General features: G+C 33.1%; 1 protein-coding gene across 4 annotated transcripts in view; it reads left to right on the top strand.

The window, feature by feature from the left end:
• LOC128179971 (F-box/LRR-repeat protein fbxl-1-like) overlaps positions 1 to 18,834 on the top strand; it is a 28,976-nt gene extending 10,142 nt beyond the window's left edge. For 2 of the 4 annotated variants that reach the window (XM_052847696.1, XM_052847699.1), the window contains 6 exons: positions 2,149 to 2,629; positions 12,072 to 12,338; positions 12,871 to 13,037; positions 13,149 to 13,351; positions 16,545 to 16,724; positions 17,072 to 18,834. In XM_052847696.1, coding sequence (XP_052703656.1) covers positions 2,149 to 2,629; positions 12,072 to 12,338; positions 12,871 to 13,037; positions 13,149 to 13,351; positions 16,545 to 16,724; positions 17,072 to 17,243 — 1,470 coding nt within the window. In that variant the 3' untranslated portion in view covers positions 17,244 to 18,834. Of the gene's footprint in view, positions 1 to 52; positions 343 to 655; positions 1,573 to 2,148; positions 2,630 to 12,071; positions 12,339 to 12,870; positions 13,038 to 13,148; positions 13,352 to 16,544; positions 16,725 to 17,071 lie in introns of those variants that run through there. The other 2 variants (XM_052847695.1, XM_052847698.1) reach the window with 2 other exon arrangements.
• Positions 18,835 to 21,161: the final 2,327 nt, after the last annotated feature.

Below are 21,161 nucleotides of genomic sequence, written 5' to 3'. Positions count from 1 at the left end.
TTACCATAAATTATCTGATAGTTCGTAGTTTCGAATTTCACTTTGACGTCACTCGACAGCTCGCGGGAAAAGTGGATGTAATATTTATCAATCGGTGCTCTATCTTGAGCGGAGTCAGAGATCAAACGTGTGTACAACTGAATACACAGTTGGCGAGCGCTCTTCTATATTTAAGCAAAGTGTCGAAAGTTTTTATGATGAGTGACGAAAGTATTGGTAGATGAAACTATTAAACAGTTTTTCTGCCTTAATTTGTATGCAATGGATATATTCGATGTTGCTCAGGATGCGACTCAGATTGCAACTGCCACTAATAAATCAGATTATTGGTATATTTACCCGGTGGGTATAAACCGTAGTTTAATAACCCTTCTTAGGTTAATTATTTTTCTCCTAGCATGAATTTATCAGTTCCTCAGTAGCTTCATTTCTCCTGGAAATAGTTCATTTGGACTAAAAAAAATAAACCAAAACTTTAAGCATTTTTCAAAAGTTAATTTTCTTTTAGTTTTGTTGTTGTGTTTTTAAAAATAATTTATGAACATTTATAAAAAAAAAATTTGGCATATTATTCATATATATATATTGGTTCTTAATGTTGTTGTAGTAACTTGAAAACAATTTTGTTGTCATTGTATATATCCATGTAAATACCCCTTTCTCATTTTCTCCATCAGTAGTAAAGAATTTCATTGCCGAAACTTTCTTAGGCAGCCCTGTTCAATACAATTAGATTATCTTCAGTTGTTTTTATAATGAGAATTTCTGTTATTGTTTATATATGTAATATAAACAGATTAGCAAAGGAGGGATAAGATAATGGCTTTTTAACTTGATAAAGCTTTTTAGGTACTTAATCTTTGTTGAGGTCAAAAGCGCTTCAAATACCAGAGGATTTAGTGTTAATGATAAAACCATTTTGATAATGTTAAACATCTCTTGATATCATATGGTTAATCCAGCTATTGTGCATGGTGTTTTCAAGACAAAACAGATAAATAAACTGGCTGGTGTATAATGAAACCAAAAAAAATAAAAATCTTTATCATCTTGACCTTACCATTGTGGTTCTTAAATTTTTGAAAGATTTTTATTCTTCCACATGCCACCACGAAGGGAATTGATTGCTAATCTTCCAGACCTGAAAGTCTGATAAATTGATTTTAAGGTAGAGATAAAGCCAGCATGCAAAAAGAGATAGAAAGAAAAAAACACCCAAGTCAGGTAGCTCAGTATATTGATTCATTTCTTCTTTTTCCACTGCAGTGCATTTTCACTCTGTATTTGATATATAGTAGTGCAGAAAACATCCTGCGGTTTTTATTTGAAGGTGCTGACTGTGGCGATTTTTTTTTTATTATTGATTTCCCAGAATGTCCATTCATATCTTTCCCTTCATTGACCCCAGTGGTGTAAAAGATATATTATCTTCAGCATATCTGAGGCTGCACTTGATGAGATGGGGCTGGGATATATAATTGGAAATTGAATGGCACCATGAGTGAGAATGAAAGCCATGCAAGATTATACGCACATATGCTTCTTCAACTCTCAGTTTTTTCGTTCGTGCTGGTAAATCAAATTTATATTACACTGTGATGCACTAGATTATTGAATTTTATAGAAAATAAGTTAATTATGTTGGTACATTTTATGATATTCTTAAGTTTTTTTTATACCCTAACAAAGATTAATGATACAATCTTGGAGAGATATTGGTCTGTTTCAAATTTCAAATGTACAGCTAAACTGATTGGATGATTTCTAAGTAAACGTGGAAGAAAAACTGAAATTCATGAATTGTCTATTTCTGCAGAAATAGAATTCTTTAGTGTGCTCATTATCACCAAGAGGCTCCCCATTGAAAGGCTGTCGAAGTTTCTGTATATTAGCACATATTTTAATTAAGTCTTGTGCTAATTGCTGACATTTTGGATTGCTTCAGATTCAGCAATAAAGCCTTTTTAGTCCTTAATTTGAGTATGCCAAGATGCACGATCCATGCAAGATTAAAAGGGGGGGGGGGGTGGGGAGGATGTGACCTACATGTATATGCATGAATCATAACAAAACCAATGTAAAATAATGTTTGCTGTATGCAATACATACTTTGTTAAAAAAATTTTAATTCTTTCTTATCTACTTCAGAGTTTGACAATCCACAAGTTACCAGACAAACTTCTGCTTCACATCTTTTCGTTTCTGAAGCACCAAGAGCTAGGAAAAGTAGCCCGTGTGTGTAAAAAATGGCGGCTGCTGGCCTACGATCCTCGATTATGGAAGAGCGTCTCGCTGAGGCCAGAATACGGGGGACTACACGTGCACTACGTGGACGCCTTGCTTACCCTGATTGGAATAAGGTTCGGAGCCACCATGAAGTATATCGAGCTTCCGTGTGAGCTTATAACGTCACCCGTTTTACATGACCTTGCAAACAAGTGTCCGAATCTAGCTTACATGACATTAGACTTTGCCAATGCCATGCAGCTGCATGACTTCAATGATCTCAATGCCTTTCCATGTAACCTCCGGAGTCTGTGTATATGTCTGTCGGAGGTGATTTTCTTGGAGGGGTTTATGAGGAGGATCTACAGTTGTCTGTCCTCCTTGGAAGTTCTCCATCTGATAGGTAAGCCAAGGGTGAATACCCCACAGAACACTGACACAATTTTGGGATCTTAATTATGTCTCCCCTTTCAAAGGGGAGACATATTGTTTTTGTCGACTTTCTTATTCTTCTTATTAAGGTCTTCCGTTTCCAACGGAAGACCTTATTGTTATTCTTCGGTTTCTTTTTCCCTATTATTTTTATTCTTTTTTTTCCTTCCCATTTTTGTGCACGCGATTTCTCAGAAACGGCTCAACCGATCTCCATCAAATTTCCAGATGTGATAGATAGTGGTCTGAAGTTGATAGCAAATGTTTTGCACTGATGACGTCACATCCGTTTTGGAGATATTGAGATTTTTCTATTTTTTATATGGGTATTTTGTCTGCGGCCGTTCTCCTAAACTATAAGAGATTTTGAGCTCAAATTTCTATGGTTGGTAAACAAAAGATTGAAGTTTTGCATGATTGTTGTTTTGTATGTTTAGCACTACTGGCGCCAAAGCTCGCTATGGCTCGAAAATTGACATTAAAAAAGCGTCGTAATTGTTTGTGCTTTTCTCTCTTTATCTCTTTTCTAGAAAATATTTTGTTAAAACATGTAATGTAAAAAAAGTTTATATTTACAAGACCTTTCTGCTGATATTAGAAAAAAGGGGCTGGCACCTCAAATAAGGGACCTAAAGGGCTCTAAAGTCTTTTACCCATAACTCTTTACCGAGGGATATTTTGTAATAAATTATTTAAGCAAATATGTTTATCTTACAAATATGAAGCCAAGCAGTGTAACGATTTTCTCATATGTTACGTAATTAGGGGTTTTTAGGGGTCAGAAGTCCAAAACTTTGACCACCTATATCTCAAAGCGGAAAAATATTTTGAAATGCAGTATAAAAAAAAAGATGCTCAAAATGATGTACTTAACACCATGCAACCTAAAAAATTAGGTTCAGCGGCCCCTATAAGGAGATAAAGGACCGGCCCCTAAAACATTCTTTCTCAGATATCTCAAGAATGGTAACGAATTTCTGAACACTTGTTGAACAAAATGTCTTTATAATCAAATGACCTTTCATTTGATACCAAGAAAAAGGGGCTGGCCCCTAATATTAGGGACCTAGAGGGCTCTAAAGTCTTTTTACTATAGTTCTTTACTGAGGGATATTTTGTAATAAATTATAGAAGCAAATATGTTTATCTTACAGTTATGAAGCCAAGCAGTATAACGATTTTCTCATGTGTTACGTAATTAAGGATTTTTAGGGGTCAAAAGTCCAAAACTTTGCTCACCTATATCTCAAAAAAAAAATATTTTGAAATGCAGTATAAAAGAAAAGATGCTCAAAATGATGTCCTTAACAACATGCAGCCTAAAAAATTTGGTTCAGCGGCCCCAATAAGGAGATAAGGGACCGGCCCCTAAAATATTCTTTCTGAGATATCTCAAGAATGATAACGGATTTCTGAACACTTGTTGAACAAAATGTCTTTATAATCCAATGACCTTTCATTTGATACCATGAAAAAGGGGCTGGCCCCTAATATTAGGGACCTAGAGGGCTCTAAAGTCTTTTTCCTATAGTTCTTTACCGAGGGGTATTTCGTAATAGATTATAGAAGCAAATATGTTTATCTAACAGTTATGTAGCCTAACATTATAATGATTTTTCTCATGTGTTACGTAATTAAGGATTTTTAGGGGCAAAAGTCCAAAAATTTGATAACCTATATCTCAAAAAGAAAAAATATTTTGAAATGCAGTATAAAAGAAAAGATGCTCAAAATAATGTACCTAATAACATGCAACCTTACAATTTTTGTTCAGCGGCCCCAATAAGGAGATAAGGTCCGGCCCCTAAAACATTCTTTCTGAAATATCTCAAGAACGGTGACGAATTTCTAAACACCTGAAACAAAATAGTATCAGGCACTTAAAATGAAGATCCTCTTTTCCTGTTTTGAATCATGTATAGCTGTTAAATAGCAAAATCAAGATCGAACATAAATCTCAATTTCTAAAATCAGACGGAAGACCTCCTCGTTGCTCGCAACGAGATCGTGTCTAGTTCTTTTTCTTCTTCTTCTTATTCTTCTTCATCCAAATTTGTCCAAGCCGTAACTTAAATACCCTTTGACATTAAGACTTCAAACTTGGAACATAGGTAGATGGTATTGAGAAGGAGTGCACGCCACCAAAAGTTTTGACCTTGACCTATTTTGTTTTTCAAGGTCAAGCTTTTTATAAAAAATATTGTCTGGACCATAACACAAGACTCCTTTAACATACAGACTTTAAACTTGTATCATAGATAGATGGTATATAACCTAGTTGAACCTTACCAAAATTTTTGACCTTGACCTATTTTTTTTATTTCAAGGTCATATTAGAAAAAACTTCATTGTTCAACTCCTGAATATACTTTGACAGAAGGACTTCAAACTTTAAACAAAGAACAATAATAATACACTTAGGTGTACTATTGAAAAATATTTGACCTTGACCTTGTTTTACTCAAGGTCAAATTAAGAAAAAAGAATAAAATAATAAAATTTTGTCTGGGTCATAACTTTTATACCCTTTGACATTAAGACTTCAAACTTGGAACATAGGTAGATGGTATTGAGAAGGAGTGCACGCCACCAAAAGTTGACCTATTTTGTTCTTCAAGGTCAAGCTTTTCATAAAAAATATTGTCTGGACCATAACACAAGACTCCTTTAACATACAGACTTTTAACTTGTATCATGGATAGATGGTATATAACCTAGTTGAACCTTACCAAAATTGTTGACCTTGACCTTAATATTTTTATTTCAAGGTCAAATTAGAAAAAACTTCATTGTTCAACTCCTGAATATACTTTGACAGAAGGACTTCAAACTTTAAACAAAGAACAATAATAATAGACTTAGGTGTTTTATTGATTTATAGATGACCCTGACCATGTTTTACTCAAGGTCAAATTAAGAAAAAGATGGGTCTGGGTAACATAGCTGACATTATTCTTTTTCAATTGTTAAAATTGCCCCATATTACAATCCTTGGGGAGAAGGGGAGACATGTGTTTTTTTTGTTAAAAAAACAATACCCACTAGTTACCAATTGTATTTCTTCAAACTCTCTCCTTGTATAAAGTTTTCTTTTGATTTTCTTAAAAAATTATCCATTTCAAGAATTTTTTATTAGAAAAAATGATTGTCCCTTACATTCAACATTTGTTCAACCCTTAAAGTGCAAGAAATGGGTAGAGGGAGAAGATAAATTATTATAAGCTATTTCTGATTCATTAAAACATACATATGGGCCATATATCCAACTTGGTTTTTTTTTTTGCTAATTAAAATATTAAGAAAATGCTTGGTTTTTTAATTTGCATAAGTCGACACTTTTTGTCAATTTAATTTTTTTATAACACACTATAATTGTTTAATTTGTTTCAAGTAATAGAATAATTGAAAAACAGCAGAAAATAGATCATCATTAAAAATATGAATGGATATTAAATGAATTAAAGCTTCACCAAGTATAAAATTACACGTATTGAATTACATTGAAATAACTTCACAAATACATTGCATAATTTGCACTGCATGGCTTTCAGGTCAAGGAAAAAAAGGGAATGAATATAGTAAAACATAAATGTACTTTTCTAGAGACAAAAAGATCAAATGCACCAAGCAGAGCTTTTGTTGAAAACAAGATTTCAGGGAACAGATAGAAATAGAAAAATCCTTTTTCATTATAGATTAGTTAAAAACAATGACGTGACGTAATGCTTGATTAGGATAGCCATTAAGATGCTCCAGAAATATCCCAAATGTTGGGCAACATTGTAACAAAACGCATGTGTATCCAATCACACTGCTCTGATGCCTTGTACATCGATTGTAGACTAAGACAACAATTTTAGGGGGAATCGAAAATACGGCAAATCTGTCGAGAACATTTGCTTGCATTACATGGACAATTAGTCTGAAGGAATTGACATCCACTTATTGATAAAATGCACTGTGCAATAACAAATAAGAAGAACTCAGGCTGCAAGGAAATTAAGCCACTGAATAAACACCTAGAAGGTTTTTTGAATAATTATTATTTGCAGAATACAAATGCTCAGATCGAGCCTAACTAGAATGTTTTGTGACTCAGATATTTATATAGAGAATGAAAAATGTATTACCTGTAGTTTGATTTTGGTACCTGAATACTGAAATTGGTTGCAGATAGCTCTGTGGGCATGGTACCTGCAGATGTTGTTACTTAATTTACATGCCTTTGAAATTCTTCAAACAGCGACCCTCACCAGAACCTTAAAGTAAATGGTGACTCTTAATCTGCTTATAAATTTTATAAATCTGCATTTTTCAGTGTTGGTGAGCTAGGGTCTGTTGGGCAAGTTAACGAGTAAATTCAATAGAAAAATGTCTACAAACTTTTTGGCATCAAGTAAATGCATGTGTATATTCACAAAAAAGGTTAATATGTCCAAAACCAGAGCTCATTATTTTGTGGTGTAAAGGACTATATCTGGTATGGTTAAATATATCTGCCCTTAATTTTAACCAATCTTTAAATATAGTGTCGTATAAAAATCAAATCTCCATAAATCATTGTACAGAGGATGCCTATCACTTTAAGCTTGATTTTAGTCATCATTTTTCATTCGCTGTTTATCTATTACATCACATAAATGGCCCAATTCCCACAATTTTGCAAAAAAATGGAAATAATGTAAAAAAAAAAATTCAAAATTTTACATTCGGAAGTATAGAGCACAGGTCTGCTCAAGTACAATTTTAACGTATGTTTTTCTTCCTATATATAGTTATGTATTCATCATACTAAAAAATTGCATTTGAGCAAGCCTGCGCTCGATGTTTCCCAGTCGAAAAACCATTGGAAAGCAATGCACCCATATTTTTGCTACAAAACATCAATTTATCAAAATAAAACAATTTTCATGACGTCATTTCTACATTTATGATGTCACTGCAGCGAAAACCTTTTACACACTTTTTTCCAATATGATTTCAACTACATGTATCTTACATCTTATTTTTTAAGCTCTTTAAAAAACCTAAATTTTGGGGGCAAAAAATGCATAATACCGCACATAGTCCTTTCAGTGTTATTTTTTCTTCTTTTTTTTTTTGGCATGTAAGAATTGTAGCTCTGTTGCCTGTCAACCATTCCCTAGGCTTACAGTTCTGCAGCTTTGGTCAAGGCTGCTTCTGGTCAACTTAGAAATTCTACCTCTTTAAAGTGTCATCTGCAATTGCTACAGGTTTTTTTTGTCTTCTCCTCTCTTCTGTAGCATGTTGAAAAGTATGCAAATATAGGGAAAGGGCAACTGGTACTGTAACCCTGGGCTAGCAAAGATAAATATTTGATTTAAGAAGTCTGTTTTAGGGTCCTTTGATCATTACCCGGTTCATGTAGTGAACATGTTCAAGGTCAAGGGTGGATGGACCAGTAATCAAGGAGGAATAGACAATGCCCTTATGTCAGACCATGTATGTTGGCCCACCAAAGATTGAACTCTTGTCAAAAATATGACTGCCAAAATTTACACCCTTTAATATTGCGTAGAGAGTACAAGAATTTTTTTTTTCTGTATATCGGTTGTCATAGTATAGTTATCTGTAACAGGGATTGGAAATCTCACATTTACATAGACTATACGTTAAATGCAAGCTTTCCAATCGCTTCAGAATTCATTATCGGTCATGTTTTTCATGTTCACAAATTCTTCAACTTGATTAAAAAATTGATAATGATGTTAGCAGACCCTGTATTTAATTTGAAAGATGTAATAGTTCTGATTCTCAATAAGATTGCTAAAAAAAGGTTGACTTTGATCATCATGTTAATTTCCCCTCCCCTGAAGTTTGTAAATGTTTCTTTTTTAATTAGATAAGCTAGGTTATACATGTAATTCCTTGCCAAACACTCTGAACTGGTGGTATTACCTCTAACTAACCACAAACTGCTAGCCTCCAATTTTTTTTTTTTTTTTTTAGTGTTGTGAGGGAGATGTGTAAGTTATTTGTAATAGCTAAATTCAACATTCTTCTCTTGAAAACTAAGAACCCTGACAATATTGTGTTAAAGTGGAAGATTGTACAAAAAAGAAAAAAAGCAATTAATTACTTTGATTTCCTACACTTCTACGGATGCCACAGTGGATGCATCTGACTACAAAATTAGAAACTAGGTTGAGTATGAAGCAAAGCAAATGTCCTGAAACACTGAATCTGGAATGATTTAGAGACTCGAAATTACATGATTGGTCATTGAAATAATGAGAGCAGCTGAATCTAATCACTGAATTAGAAATGAATGCTATAAATTGTATGATTATATTTATGGGGCACGGTCGTGGCGTATTATTGTATTCACCAGAAATAGAAGGTTTGGTTCCTCCCTACACACAGCTGGACATTGTCAAAAAACAGCTTTTGCTAACTTTAGAGGAAATGGAATATAAAGATAAAATTTGAAAATTGAATATGATTTTATGGTGTACTGGCATCATTTTTTGAAAAATGGAAAAGTCCTAACAGTAAGTGTTAGGTCTTAATAAATGGTTCTGAGTTTTATAAAGATATTTCACACATGCATTTACTATTCTTGAGAGAAAGTACATGGTAAATGGATTTAAAAAAAATAAAATTCGAAAACTGAAAATGATTTTTATAATCACGTTGCTGGCATCATTATCTAACAATAGGTATTAGAGCTGTAGAAAAAAGATGAGGCTGAGTTTGTCTGTTCATATCAGTCGTGGGTTTATAAATAGAATATCACACATTTATTTACTATTCTTGGCTTGATGAACTTTATAAATGACTCCAGCTGACAAACTACAAAAAACTTGTGGATGCTGATCGAAATCAGCTGGTAATTGAGCTAAGAGAATACTGGTATATGGATTTTCAAAAGTTTCAACTTGAGAATATACTTGATCCTCATGCAACTTTAATTCACGGCATTGCCATCTGCAGTCTGATATGATATTGGTTCATGCAAACAAAAATGAATTTGTAAAGAGCTTAGATATTCTGCGTTCTCTGAAAAAAAAAGGGGGGGGGGGATTATCATCTCTGATGTCCTGTAGCATACCTTTTTTTCCCATTTATGCTATTTTACTGTATAAATTATATATACAGCTCGAAGTCTGAAAAGTTTGTTATTATCCCAGACATATTTTAATTACTGCTCAAAGTCTGAAAAGTCTATTGAACTGACCTCCTGTCATTATCACACGAAATATTTTGCTGCTCTTGTGTCTTATGCATTACCAGTAATTCATATTTAAACTCCAATTTTAACATGTGAAACAAGACATTCCAGTATAATCAATATACATATGTACATGTAGCAATTATGAGGCTGCATAGATACAGTTTACCAGTGGATGCAAAAGCCATCAAATTTTCACTGATTGAGTTATGTTTTATGCAATGTACAACACATTATCTCCATACTATGGTCATTCCTCACCTGTAATTACACAAAGCTGCCATGTAGGTAGCAATTAACAATCAACTACATTCTTATATGAACCCAAAGTAATCTGTGCCACATGTCTGCACATAAATTGCAATGGTTATGAGCTAGGTCAGAGCTATGCATATATATATCTAAGTAATTTGTGAACTGCAAGTATCATAATACAGTATAAAAGAAATGAATGGTTGTTACTGTAGATTCCTAATTAAATGCAATAAATTAATATCCGCGTTAAATTGCGAGAAGCACATATCTTGCAAAATTTAAAATCTCACTTTTAATTTTTGAACATATGTAAACACATTAAACTATGAACAAAATTCAACATTTGCGATTTTATTTTCTTGTGATTTGATGGAAAACAGTTGAATCGCAGAATTAAGTACTCGCGTAAAATAAGGAATCTACAGTACTTGCAGCAATGTAGACTATCCAGCAGAGAGAGCTGCATAATTCTTGTGTTCAAAGTTTGATTGCTGCTGTAGATTGGGATTTATCTCTTGGTCCAGACTGTTGTAGTTATGATTGGACAAAACACCAATCCCTAACTGTTCTTGTCCTCAATGGTCTAAATTCGGAACTCCCATTTAGTACATTTAATCCCTAAATTGTCTGCACACAAAGCAGCTAAAGTTCCCATATACCTATTGAGCCAGTATGACGGGTTCTGATTGGCATCTCTGTGTACAAAATGTAAATGATATTTGACCATTGCAAAACTAATGAATGTTATTAAGGAACTTTGGAGAATGTTGGGTAAATTTTGGTGCTCTATACATGTAATGCAAGAATTTCACCAAAAATCGAGGAATTTTTGCAGCGCATGTATCTTAAGTGATCCTCTAATTGTGTTTAAACAGACAAATGGTCTGAGGCAAAAAGAAAAAGTAAAGAATTTGGAAGTGAAATTCTATAATCAAGGCGTACAATAAATATTTTATTTATTTACTTACAAGCAAATGCTGCTCAAGCAGGGGAAAAAAATAAAGCAGTGATTACATGGTGCTTAGCAATACATTGCACTGCAAAAACAGTGATTGAGAAAGATGAAAAAAATTACAGATGCAAAGACAAGCGTAGTCCTAGCTGTGAAGCCTCCATGAGAACTTTTGATGAGTCTGTAGAAGGTACAACACTGATTTGCAGCAGCTGTTGGAGTTATTATCATTAGACATGATACAACATAGAATGCTCAAGATCTGGAGGCTGCCAGGGAGAAAGCAGTTAGCAACAGAGGGACAAACACTGTATACACACACACACTCACTCCTTACACTAAAGCTCTCATGCTGCTGATTGTAACATCTTTTTTTGTAGGTTAATACCTGCAGCATTAGGTGTATTTAACTATCCAATTATTGGTTTGTGCACTAGATATACAATATACATGAACTATGTTAACTAACAGTATTACCTGACAATACACCTGTGTACTTTTGGTAGCTTTGTAATTGAGCTTCACTCAATTTTATTTGTTTTTGGTTTCACTTTGTTGATAACAGCTAGTTTAAACCTGAGCAGGTGAATCAATTTTTTATTGCAAGAGTGTATTTTTATGTACTTTTAGAATTTGCACCTAGAAAATTTAAGAACAGCTGTTCAGACATACATAATTGATATATCTTGAAAAACATGTTTGATTAAAAGTATTTTGGAAGACCTAGCTGTGCTACAACCCACAGAAAATTTGTTTAAAACTGCTTAAAGAGCACTTTTAAAATTGTTTTACAATAATGAAATATGCTGTTTTAAGGATCATTTAAGGACATTTAAAGTACTTTGAACTGTTTGAAATGAAGATCAATCAATTTCAGTGCACAATCTAATAATGTACGACAAAATCTGACAAAATATTTTTTTAATAACTGGACATTTTTGTAATTTTAAGAACAAAAAAAATTCTTTCAGGAACAATTTTATCCACAATTTAACTCTGATGTAATGATTGCAGGTACTTTTGAAATGTCAATGGAGGCTGAGGAGGACATCTACGAAGTTATCAACATCGGGAAGATTAAGGCCCACACGCCCAACCTCCGGATAGTCAATATGTACGGCATCACCTTCATTGATGACTCGCACATCGAGTTGCTCACCTCCAACTGTATCCACATAGAGACTCTGGCCCTCAACTTCTGTCTCCGGGTCAAGGGGTCCTCCTTCAAGTCCTTGGTGCAACGATGCAAGAAGCTCAAAACTCTTCTATTGCAACATACTGGTACCGTTATTATTTTAACTTTTAAGATATTAATTCTTCATTAGGTATTTGACATTTTTTACATAGATATTTGATTTAATAAAAAAACAAGAAACAATTGATTTTGAATAGCTTAAATCTGTATCTGATTTATACAATTATTATTAACCAAGGTGAAAATTTACAAGACGTGTGAGTTTTACACCAAAATCTACTTTTACCAATAGAATTAAGTTTCATTTTATGTGACTTGCTATAGGTTAGAATGTGTTTGGGTGAGAAAATTATATTGCTGAAGATGGAACTCTTGTTACATAAAATGTATTATATGTCAATATTAAGCAAATGAAATGATATTACTAAAACCAACTCAGTTTGCAAAATGTACGGATATATGTGTAAATCAGTTATTTTTTCCATGAGGATTCTACATTTGCTAACTATGAATTTTCCATGAGGCTTTATTATAACTTCTGTTTGAGTAGCAATTACAAAATGACACTTGCGTTTGAATAACAAGTTCCAGTTGACACTTTTGCTGATCTGGTTACAGGGGTGGAAGATCATCACATGATGGCTGTTCCCTGGGAGACCTCCATTATCTCTGAACTAGACCTGACTTCGACCGAACTCTCAACAGAGTGTCTAGAGAACATTCTTCTGCGCATGCCAGGCTTCACCTATCTAGCATTAGGATATTGTGAATTTTTCTCAGATAGGGTATGTCCTTCGCCTCAATCTATGGAAGATTAATTATCAATAAATTATGCTTAAAATCTTGTGTATCACCTTTTAAAAGTCCAGCTAATGGACAATACATGTTTGTTTCAGATTTTGGATCATTTGTCACAGAAAGGAAAATTCAACAATCTAAAGGCCTTGGACATTAGCCACACCCATGCCCTGTCTGAGAACGCCATCTACCAGTTCCTGCAATCTCACGGACACCATCTGACAGGACTCATGTGTTGCGGGAAACCCAAACTTACCGAGAATTTTTGGCTTAATGTCATTGGATTCCTCACTAGCATTAGGTACATGTACTGTTGTCACAAAATAAGTACCAGTATATTTTATTTATGGGAGAGTTTAAAACAACCATCGGAACCATGAATAATGTAAACCAAACTTTGTATGCCATTAATGTCCTTGAGATTTTGCCGTTCAAAACACACTTTTAAAACTATAAAAGAAATAACTACAGATACTCCCTTACAAAAATTATATATATTTGTTTTTACATTACAGTAATACATGTACTAAGAGTCACATATAAGGTTTGCAAATAGAAAATGAAGCTTTGGTGTATCAGGTTTTCTTTTTAAAAAATTCTGTTCCCAAGATCTACTCCTAACCAATATTCCTTTACCTTAAAATAATTATTCATTCTGCTAAAATTGATATATTCTCCTTGGAAACTTATTGGAGGTTCTACTTTTAGTATCATAAGCTTTTTGAAAAATATATATATGTTAGTTTAGGATATACCAGGGGAAAGACATTTCTTTTGAAGCAAATGATACTGACATTATTAATAAACAAGAAAATGTCACAGTTAAAATTTCATAATGAAAATCTTGGAAATATCCCATACACTGAATTATATCTCACTCAGAGTCAAAAGGTTAAAGATAAATGTACGTCTGCTAAAATATCTGGGAACTAGGGACACACCATGTGAGCTGCGCATTTTGTATCAAAACAGTTCATTTTTTTCTTTTTTTTCTTTGGGTGATGAAATACTCCAAGAGCATGTGAATTCTCTGATATTGCATTAGGCAGATGTGTTATATGTTCCAATGTTTTGAATCAGTTGCTGAATTCTCCACACGCAAATTGCAAATCAATCACTGATACACTTTATAAGCAATTTCATATACTTCCCTTTTTTTCTGCCCTCTTCTCTAGAAGAAAAAGACCTTGTAATGTAATGAATTATGAGTGAAACAAATTGCTTACTCTCAATGCTAATAAAATCATCCCTTTGGTTTGTTTTTGCCTTTTAGCTATCTATTATGAAATCAGTGAGTTCTTTGAAGAGCAATATCTGCTTTTCTACTTGAAGAAGCCAGCTTTTACTAACAGCGTACAGTAATTATTAGTTTGGCACTTGATTTGGAGCCAGAACAGGGATAAGAGCTCATTACCGTGAACATTGTTCAATATGTATGCCTACATGGTCACAATTATTGTCTCTAAATGCATGTCAGCAAATCAAAAAAAAAATTACTTAAAATCTTCATTTCTATCTAACATCATATTGCAGTTTTTTTTCAATGATAGTTTTTTAAGGAATTTTCTTGGGGAAAGTTAAAGTTTTAATTGGAAAAAAATTTGAGATATTTGTGCTCACTTAAATTTTGTAATTGACTTTAGAAATGGCATTGTCAAAATCTGAAGAAGAAATTCCTCAAACCTATTTCATGTGATTAAGAATTGATTTTTCCCTCCTTTTTTTACCCTCTCAATTCTTAGTATTTTACCCTTAAGTCTATTCCTTATAATTAAATTATTGAGCAGCATCATGTAGAAAAGCCAGAAAATCAGCAGGCATTGATTTTCATATTTTGTCTTTTATGAATATGATGCTTTGAGAGTAGCAGACTAGGAGAGAGCAGAATCAGATGCCCTTGTGATTATGATGTACCTATTGATCATTAATAAGGAGATTTCTCCCTGTATGTACCACAGTGACTGTGGTTGATCGCTTTGTGATGAATAGCATCCGCTGAGTACAAACATATAGCAAGATTTTGCCGAGTCAAATTAAGTACAATTTCTTTGCCGATAAAATCTCTTTTTATATCGCCAGAGATTTTTTTTCCTCTCTCTCTCTCTCTAATGCCAGTCTGGAATTAATTCAGATGGCTTATTTTATGTCAGAACTGGAAATCCCTTGTCATCAGAGGAGACTTTTTTTTTCTATTTCTAGCATTTGTAGCCTCCAAAAATGATGTTTTCCAGGGTTTGCCGTTGCTATTGAATTGTTAATTGCAGGTTATTTTGGGAGTAAAAGTTCTCCAAATAAATGTAAATTAATCGCTGCAATGACATAAAATTGCCGTGAAATTGTCCATAATGTTTGTCTTTTCTCCTTCTTTATTCTATAGGGATGGGCTACATTGTGTTAAGGCTTTAGTTAGGTTTTCAGAGATGCTGATATATTGACATTTAGATTCTATTCTCAGGTAACTGGGAAATAAAAAGCCTTTTTCTGGTTAAAATAAAAAGACAGGTTTGATTGCGCAATTATTAAGTCCTTTTGCAACAGTATTTACCCATGCCTGTTTTTTTTAATGGTTAATAACACATGGATACTACGTACATTTTTAAAATGTTTTTAAAAGCAAAGAAAATGTAAAAAAAAAAAAATGGATAAAAGCCAGAAAAAAAAGATTGTGAGGGATAGGGGGTGGGGGAAAACAGGTTGGGTGTTGTTACATAACTACAGTCCCTGAAATTTTCTACTAATCCACTTGAACTATGAGAAAATTTAATGCTGGACAAAAAATGAGCAATTGCAGAGTGAAAACTGAATGCAATGTTTGATTGTTGGTGAATTATAATGATGCAGAATGAATAGCAAATACAAATATCAATTGAACTTTTCAAAAATGACCTAGTGCAAAACAGAAATACACAATGAAGTTCAGAATGCTATCAAGTTAGCAAAAAATTTAATCTACCATATTTCAATTTCTATTACTTGTATGTACATGGAAGTGTAAAGATTACCCTACTAGTGATTTCAAAGTTTTTAAAGTTGTCTCCCTTTATTAAGACTCCCAAACGAAGTTTGAAGACTTATTGTTTTTGTACGGTTTCTTCTTCTTTTTCTTCTTCTTTCCCGTTCTGAACTTGTCCGTCGCATTTCTCAGAGATGGCTGAACAGAATTGTACAAAACTCTAGGATACGATAGACCTGCATATCTAGACGTGCACGCTGGTTTGATTTTTCTCATTTGGGGTTGGCCAACCACTTTTCTGGGGGATCAAAAGGTCATGGGGTCTAACATTGAACCTTATCACTACTTCTCTTACCGGTAGATATTTCAACTGCTTCCATTATCAGTTTGGAGAACAATGTGAAAATCAAACTTTAAAACATGGAATTTTGAATTACAGTTGCACAAAAAATTAGTTTTCCAAGCCCAGCATGTTAATCACTGGAAAAAAAATTGAAATCCGTACCCATTCTGGAAGATGAATGTTGATTTCTTGTTACAGAATTTGTGTACTGGGAACTGCCAATGGATGGTTTCTCCGGATCCAGAGCAAGGTGCACATTGATCAGGTGATAGAGGGCTTTGCACAGAACTGCTCTCGACTGGAGAGACTGGAGATCCAATGGGATCCAGACACAATCCGATTCAGCGACAAGAGCAACAAGTTTGTTGATCACATCAGGTGAGGCTTTATAGATTGGTTAGGTACTATTAAGATGGAATATAATATTTGTTTTTCCGTTTTCTTCTCTAAGACTCCAATTAAGATTCTCTCTCTCCTTTCTACAATAGTAGAATTTACATGCATAAGACAAAGTTTTGATTTTGAAACAATTAAGGATCCTTTGTGAATTTCAAAAACTCAATTGCTTATTTGCTATAAATTATTTGGACACCCCTTTCCCCCAATAAACTTTCAAATTTTAAACAATTCACAGAAAAATTGATACTTACAAACATTAATGCGTCAACTCAAATATTCATAGCTAAGAAGTACATTTTTCTAAAACTTTGCATCTATTTTTACAGGTTGCGGTGCCCCCATCTGAAATCTCTGACTCTAAGTGATGGGGAGTACTACGAAATGGTCAAGTCTAACTTTGAGCGTGCTGACAGACTGAAGGTGGTTCGAACCACCACAAACTACTGCACCAGTATCGTCAGCCTGCTGAATTGTTATAAGGATCTCCTCTTCAACTGAACCATCTCTTTACGTGTTCAGACATTCTAGTGAACTGTTCAACAGTGCAATGTTGTTTCATTTGAGGAAGAAGAAGATAATCTTTCGGAGTGTGATGTTACTTGTTGGTTAATATTTGCGAAGTATGAGACCCAGGTTTACCTTCAAAATTCCACCTAGTGCCAGAAATGAAGTCTGTGCTCCATTTTAATTGGAGAGCTTTTCTGAAGTCAATGAGTTCCATATCTTGATGACATAGATAAGACCCCACCCCACCTTGTGATATTTCTGTATTGATCTATTGATCTTTAGTGCATCCAGCAAATGGAGAGAAATAATGCAGTTTGTCATATATTTTCAGAAAAATGCATAATTAATTTATTTACTGTATTTCAAAGCTGTTTTGTTCAATAAGCTTAGAGCAGATGATTTATAATTACAAAATTGCTTCAAGCATTCTTGGAATGCTGAATTAATGAACATTTTGTGTTATCAGCAGAAAAGGATCATTATTGAATGCTGTAACTTCCTCAACATTTTTTTCAGGCCCTATATATTTCTACATTGCATTTTCTACATTGTGTATGTATAGCAAAATTCATTCAGTATTTGAAAACGTTATAAGTATCATCCTAACATCTATGTATTTAAAACAAAGCCTAAGGCTGCAAGTTGGTAGTGAAATTAATAGATACATGTATATGGTACATGTAGTGTACAACTCTTTCCAGCCAATACTATTCAATATTCACAGCATTATTTGAATATAGATCAGTTATTCCACTCACATTTCATTGTGCCAAATGAGATTTCTTCAAAGTATTAGACATATAATGGTGGCTTTAATCTGTTTTCATATGCAATTCTTTTTAGCATCACCCACAGGAGCTCATCACGAACTTTTGGTCTTCTTACTATGTTTTACAGTATAATATATAGGGGTGTTCAGAAAGTTAGAAGACCAAAAGTTCATGACCAGTCCCTGTGTATTACCGTAATTTTCCATGTATAATCACTATATACATGTACTAAATTTGTACATCACTTAGAGAGAAACAAAGTGAAAAGCAAGGAATTTTTTTTTCCAATTTAATATTTTCTTTCAAAGAACAACAACTCTGGTTCTCTTACAGCATAATTATTCAAAGTCTGCTCTTCAAAGGATTTATGGTAAAGGTATGGCTATTTTGTATGACTTTGAGTTACAATAAGAAAAATTTTGTCCTACGTTATTGAAAAAAGCCAGAAGTTGAGTTAGTGCTTCATTCCAGCAGTCAGAGAAAAATATTTTCAAGAACTGTTGCAATATTTTATGATCGAGTGTGAAATTACATGTACATGTATTTTAATATGAGTGAAATTTATTCATGTCCCATGTGAACAGCTGGACTGTTTTTTTTTTATAGGTTAACTTAGTTGAATTATTTGAGATGCATGTTTATAGTGCTGTGTATGTGAAAAAACAATACATTAATGGAGTTTTATTTACTGTTAACAGAGGGTGCAGATGTGTTGTTGAATTGGATATAAATATCTTAATACACTATGCATAAAAATGATCTGATTATCAAAAGGAATGTGACAATTTATAAAATAAAGATGGGTGAATTTATATATATTTGTTTTATTTGTTGATTTTTTTTTTCAAAAACGAATCTTCTGATGTACAGTAAATAATCAGGATGTGTATACTGTATATGGAAAAATAGTGGGCAAATTTCTCTTGTGGGATATTTGTATAATTTATTTTTTTCTGTTTCACATTAAAAAACCATTTTCTTATGGAATACCCAATGTTAGTGGAAAAAATCTTTTTGAATAATAAAGTTGAGTTTATGATTATTATTCGAGAATATTTTATATTTTTTCTTCATTGAGAAAATCTTCAAAAATAACATTTTATATTTAAAAAAAAAAAAAAAAAATAAAAAAAAAAAAAAGATTTTTTTTTTTTGATTTTTTTTAATTTTTTTAAATAGTTATCCGACTAGTTACAATGAAAAAAAAAGACCAAAATTTCGGTATAATTAAATTAATGATAAATAATTGCACTTGGCACTAAGTGATGAGTCTTTGTACAATTATTAAAATTCCATAAATCTCCTGTGATTGTGATACGGGTAATTAAATATAAGAGCCTTGGGGTTCTTCACCGTTATTACAAACACCTATTAGTTTGTAAGTGTTAACTAGATTTAATTGTTCCCAATTAAAGAGTCTGCTTTGAGGATAAGTGCTATCTGTCAACAAGAAGAAAACAACCTATATATATAGAAATGCACCATTACCAAGATATATCAACAGCTGTGGTCAGTCCTCAAGGAGAGTCTTAAAGAACAGGTAAGTTTATTATATAATGTATTTAAATTTATGAATTACATATTGAGATACCTCAATTAATAATGCTATTCCCGCTAAGAGATGCTATGTAACTTTTCACGTATAAATATTTTCAAAGGCAAATGTGGGCTGTGCCCGTAACTATAATTAGCCTATTTTATTAGCTGTGCAACAATTAACTCAGACTGGCGCAGAACGTCCCTACCAAAATTCTACTCTAATTTCCTAAAGATATCAATGCAGAAAAACTTGAATGTTGTTTTATAACTTACTTAAATTCACATTGCGTCATGCCCAAAAAAAAAGAGTTGTGATATCCAATCATGTAAATTCCTCTCTGTGAAGACCTCAAACGATTTTTTTTTGACAACTGACAACTTGCTATCATTAGTTCTAACTTGGCTTGGACAACAATCTCTCTTTCCTATGTCTTTGGCCAACAAGAAATAGTAACGAGAGGGAAAAGGAATTTGACAACAAGAACTTTCAATGTGTTAATAATTAAAAATGAAATTTAAAAAAAAAACATAACATCGTTTTGCTCGCACAGAACTCTTCTTCATTTTCATCTTACTTTGATTTTAAGGCATACTTAGGGAAACGAACAAAACATTAGGCAACCCAAAACTTGCTCTGTGCTCATAGCATATAATTATAATAAAACAATATATATAAGTGTTTGATGGGACACCAATGTCTCATTTTACATCTTGTTTTTGCTAAAGATAAAAAAAAAAATCGACGACACAGAACTTCCTTTTTTATACATAGAAAAGAGTACTAAGTATTGGTAGCAGAACTTCCTTTTTTATACATACATATAAAAGAGTACTAATTTTTCAGTATTGGTTACTGAAAACTCGCCATGTGCTCATGAGATCAGTAATAAGCAATGTCATGTGCTGGGATACCCATCTCTCATTTTTCGTTGAAGTAAGAGTTTTGGTTACCTAGAACTTGCTTTGTGCTGATCAGACGAATTCATTAGCACTAGCATGTGCTGGGACACTTAATCTCATTGCAACAAAACAAGGAATAAGTACAGAGATGAAAAAGAAAGTTTTGGTTACCTATAACTTGCTATGCGCTCATGGGAAGCAATCATAAGCACTAGCCTGTGATGGGACACCACTATTTCACTTAATTCTTATTTGCTTGCCAAAACACTTGAAGAAATGATGACTTCTTTGGTAACTCAAGACTTGTTGGATGCTCATAGTATGAAGTCATACACTCTAGACTTCTTTTGATTTTATGACGTTTATTGCAAACGAGAAGAGTTTTGACGACCTAGAACTTGCTGTGTGCTTATAAGATGAAATCTTAAGCACTAGCTTGTGCTGGGACATCAATATCTTACTGCTTCTGAACTTATTTATTTTTCGCTTACAAAAATACTTAGGGAAACAAAAACAAAAAAAAAAAACACAAAAAAAAAAAAACACCAAAAAAAAAAAAACACCCATAGAGCTCGTTTTGTGATCGCTAGACGAAATCATTCCGAATATTTAGAACATGCTCAACTGAAACATTATACTTTATCAATGTATCATTAATTATGAATCGCAAAGATGAAAAAGAGTTTTTGGTAACCTAGAA

Source organism: Crassostrea angulata, chromosome 4, assembly GCF_025612915.1.
Source record: "Crassostrea angulata isolate pt1a10 chromosome 4, ASM2561291v2, whole genome shotgun sequence".
NCBI classification, from domain to species: Eukaryota; Metazoa; Mollusca; class Bivalvia; order Ostreida; family Ostreidae; genus Magallana; species Magallana angulata.
This window is presented reverse-complemented; position numbering and strand designations above follow the sequence as displayed.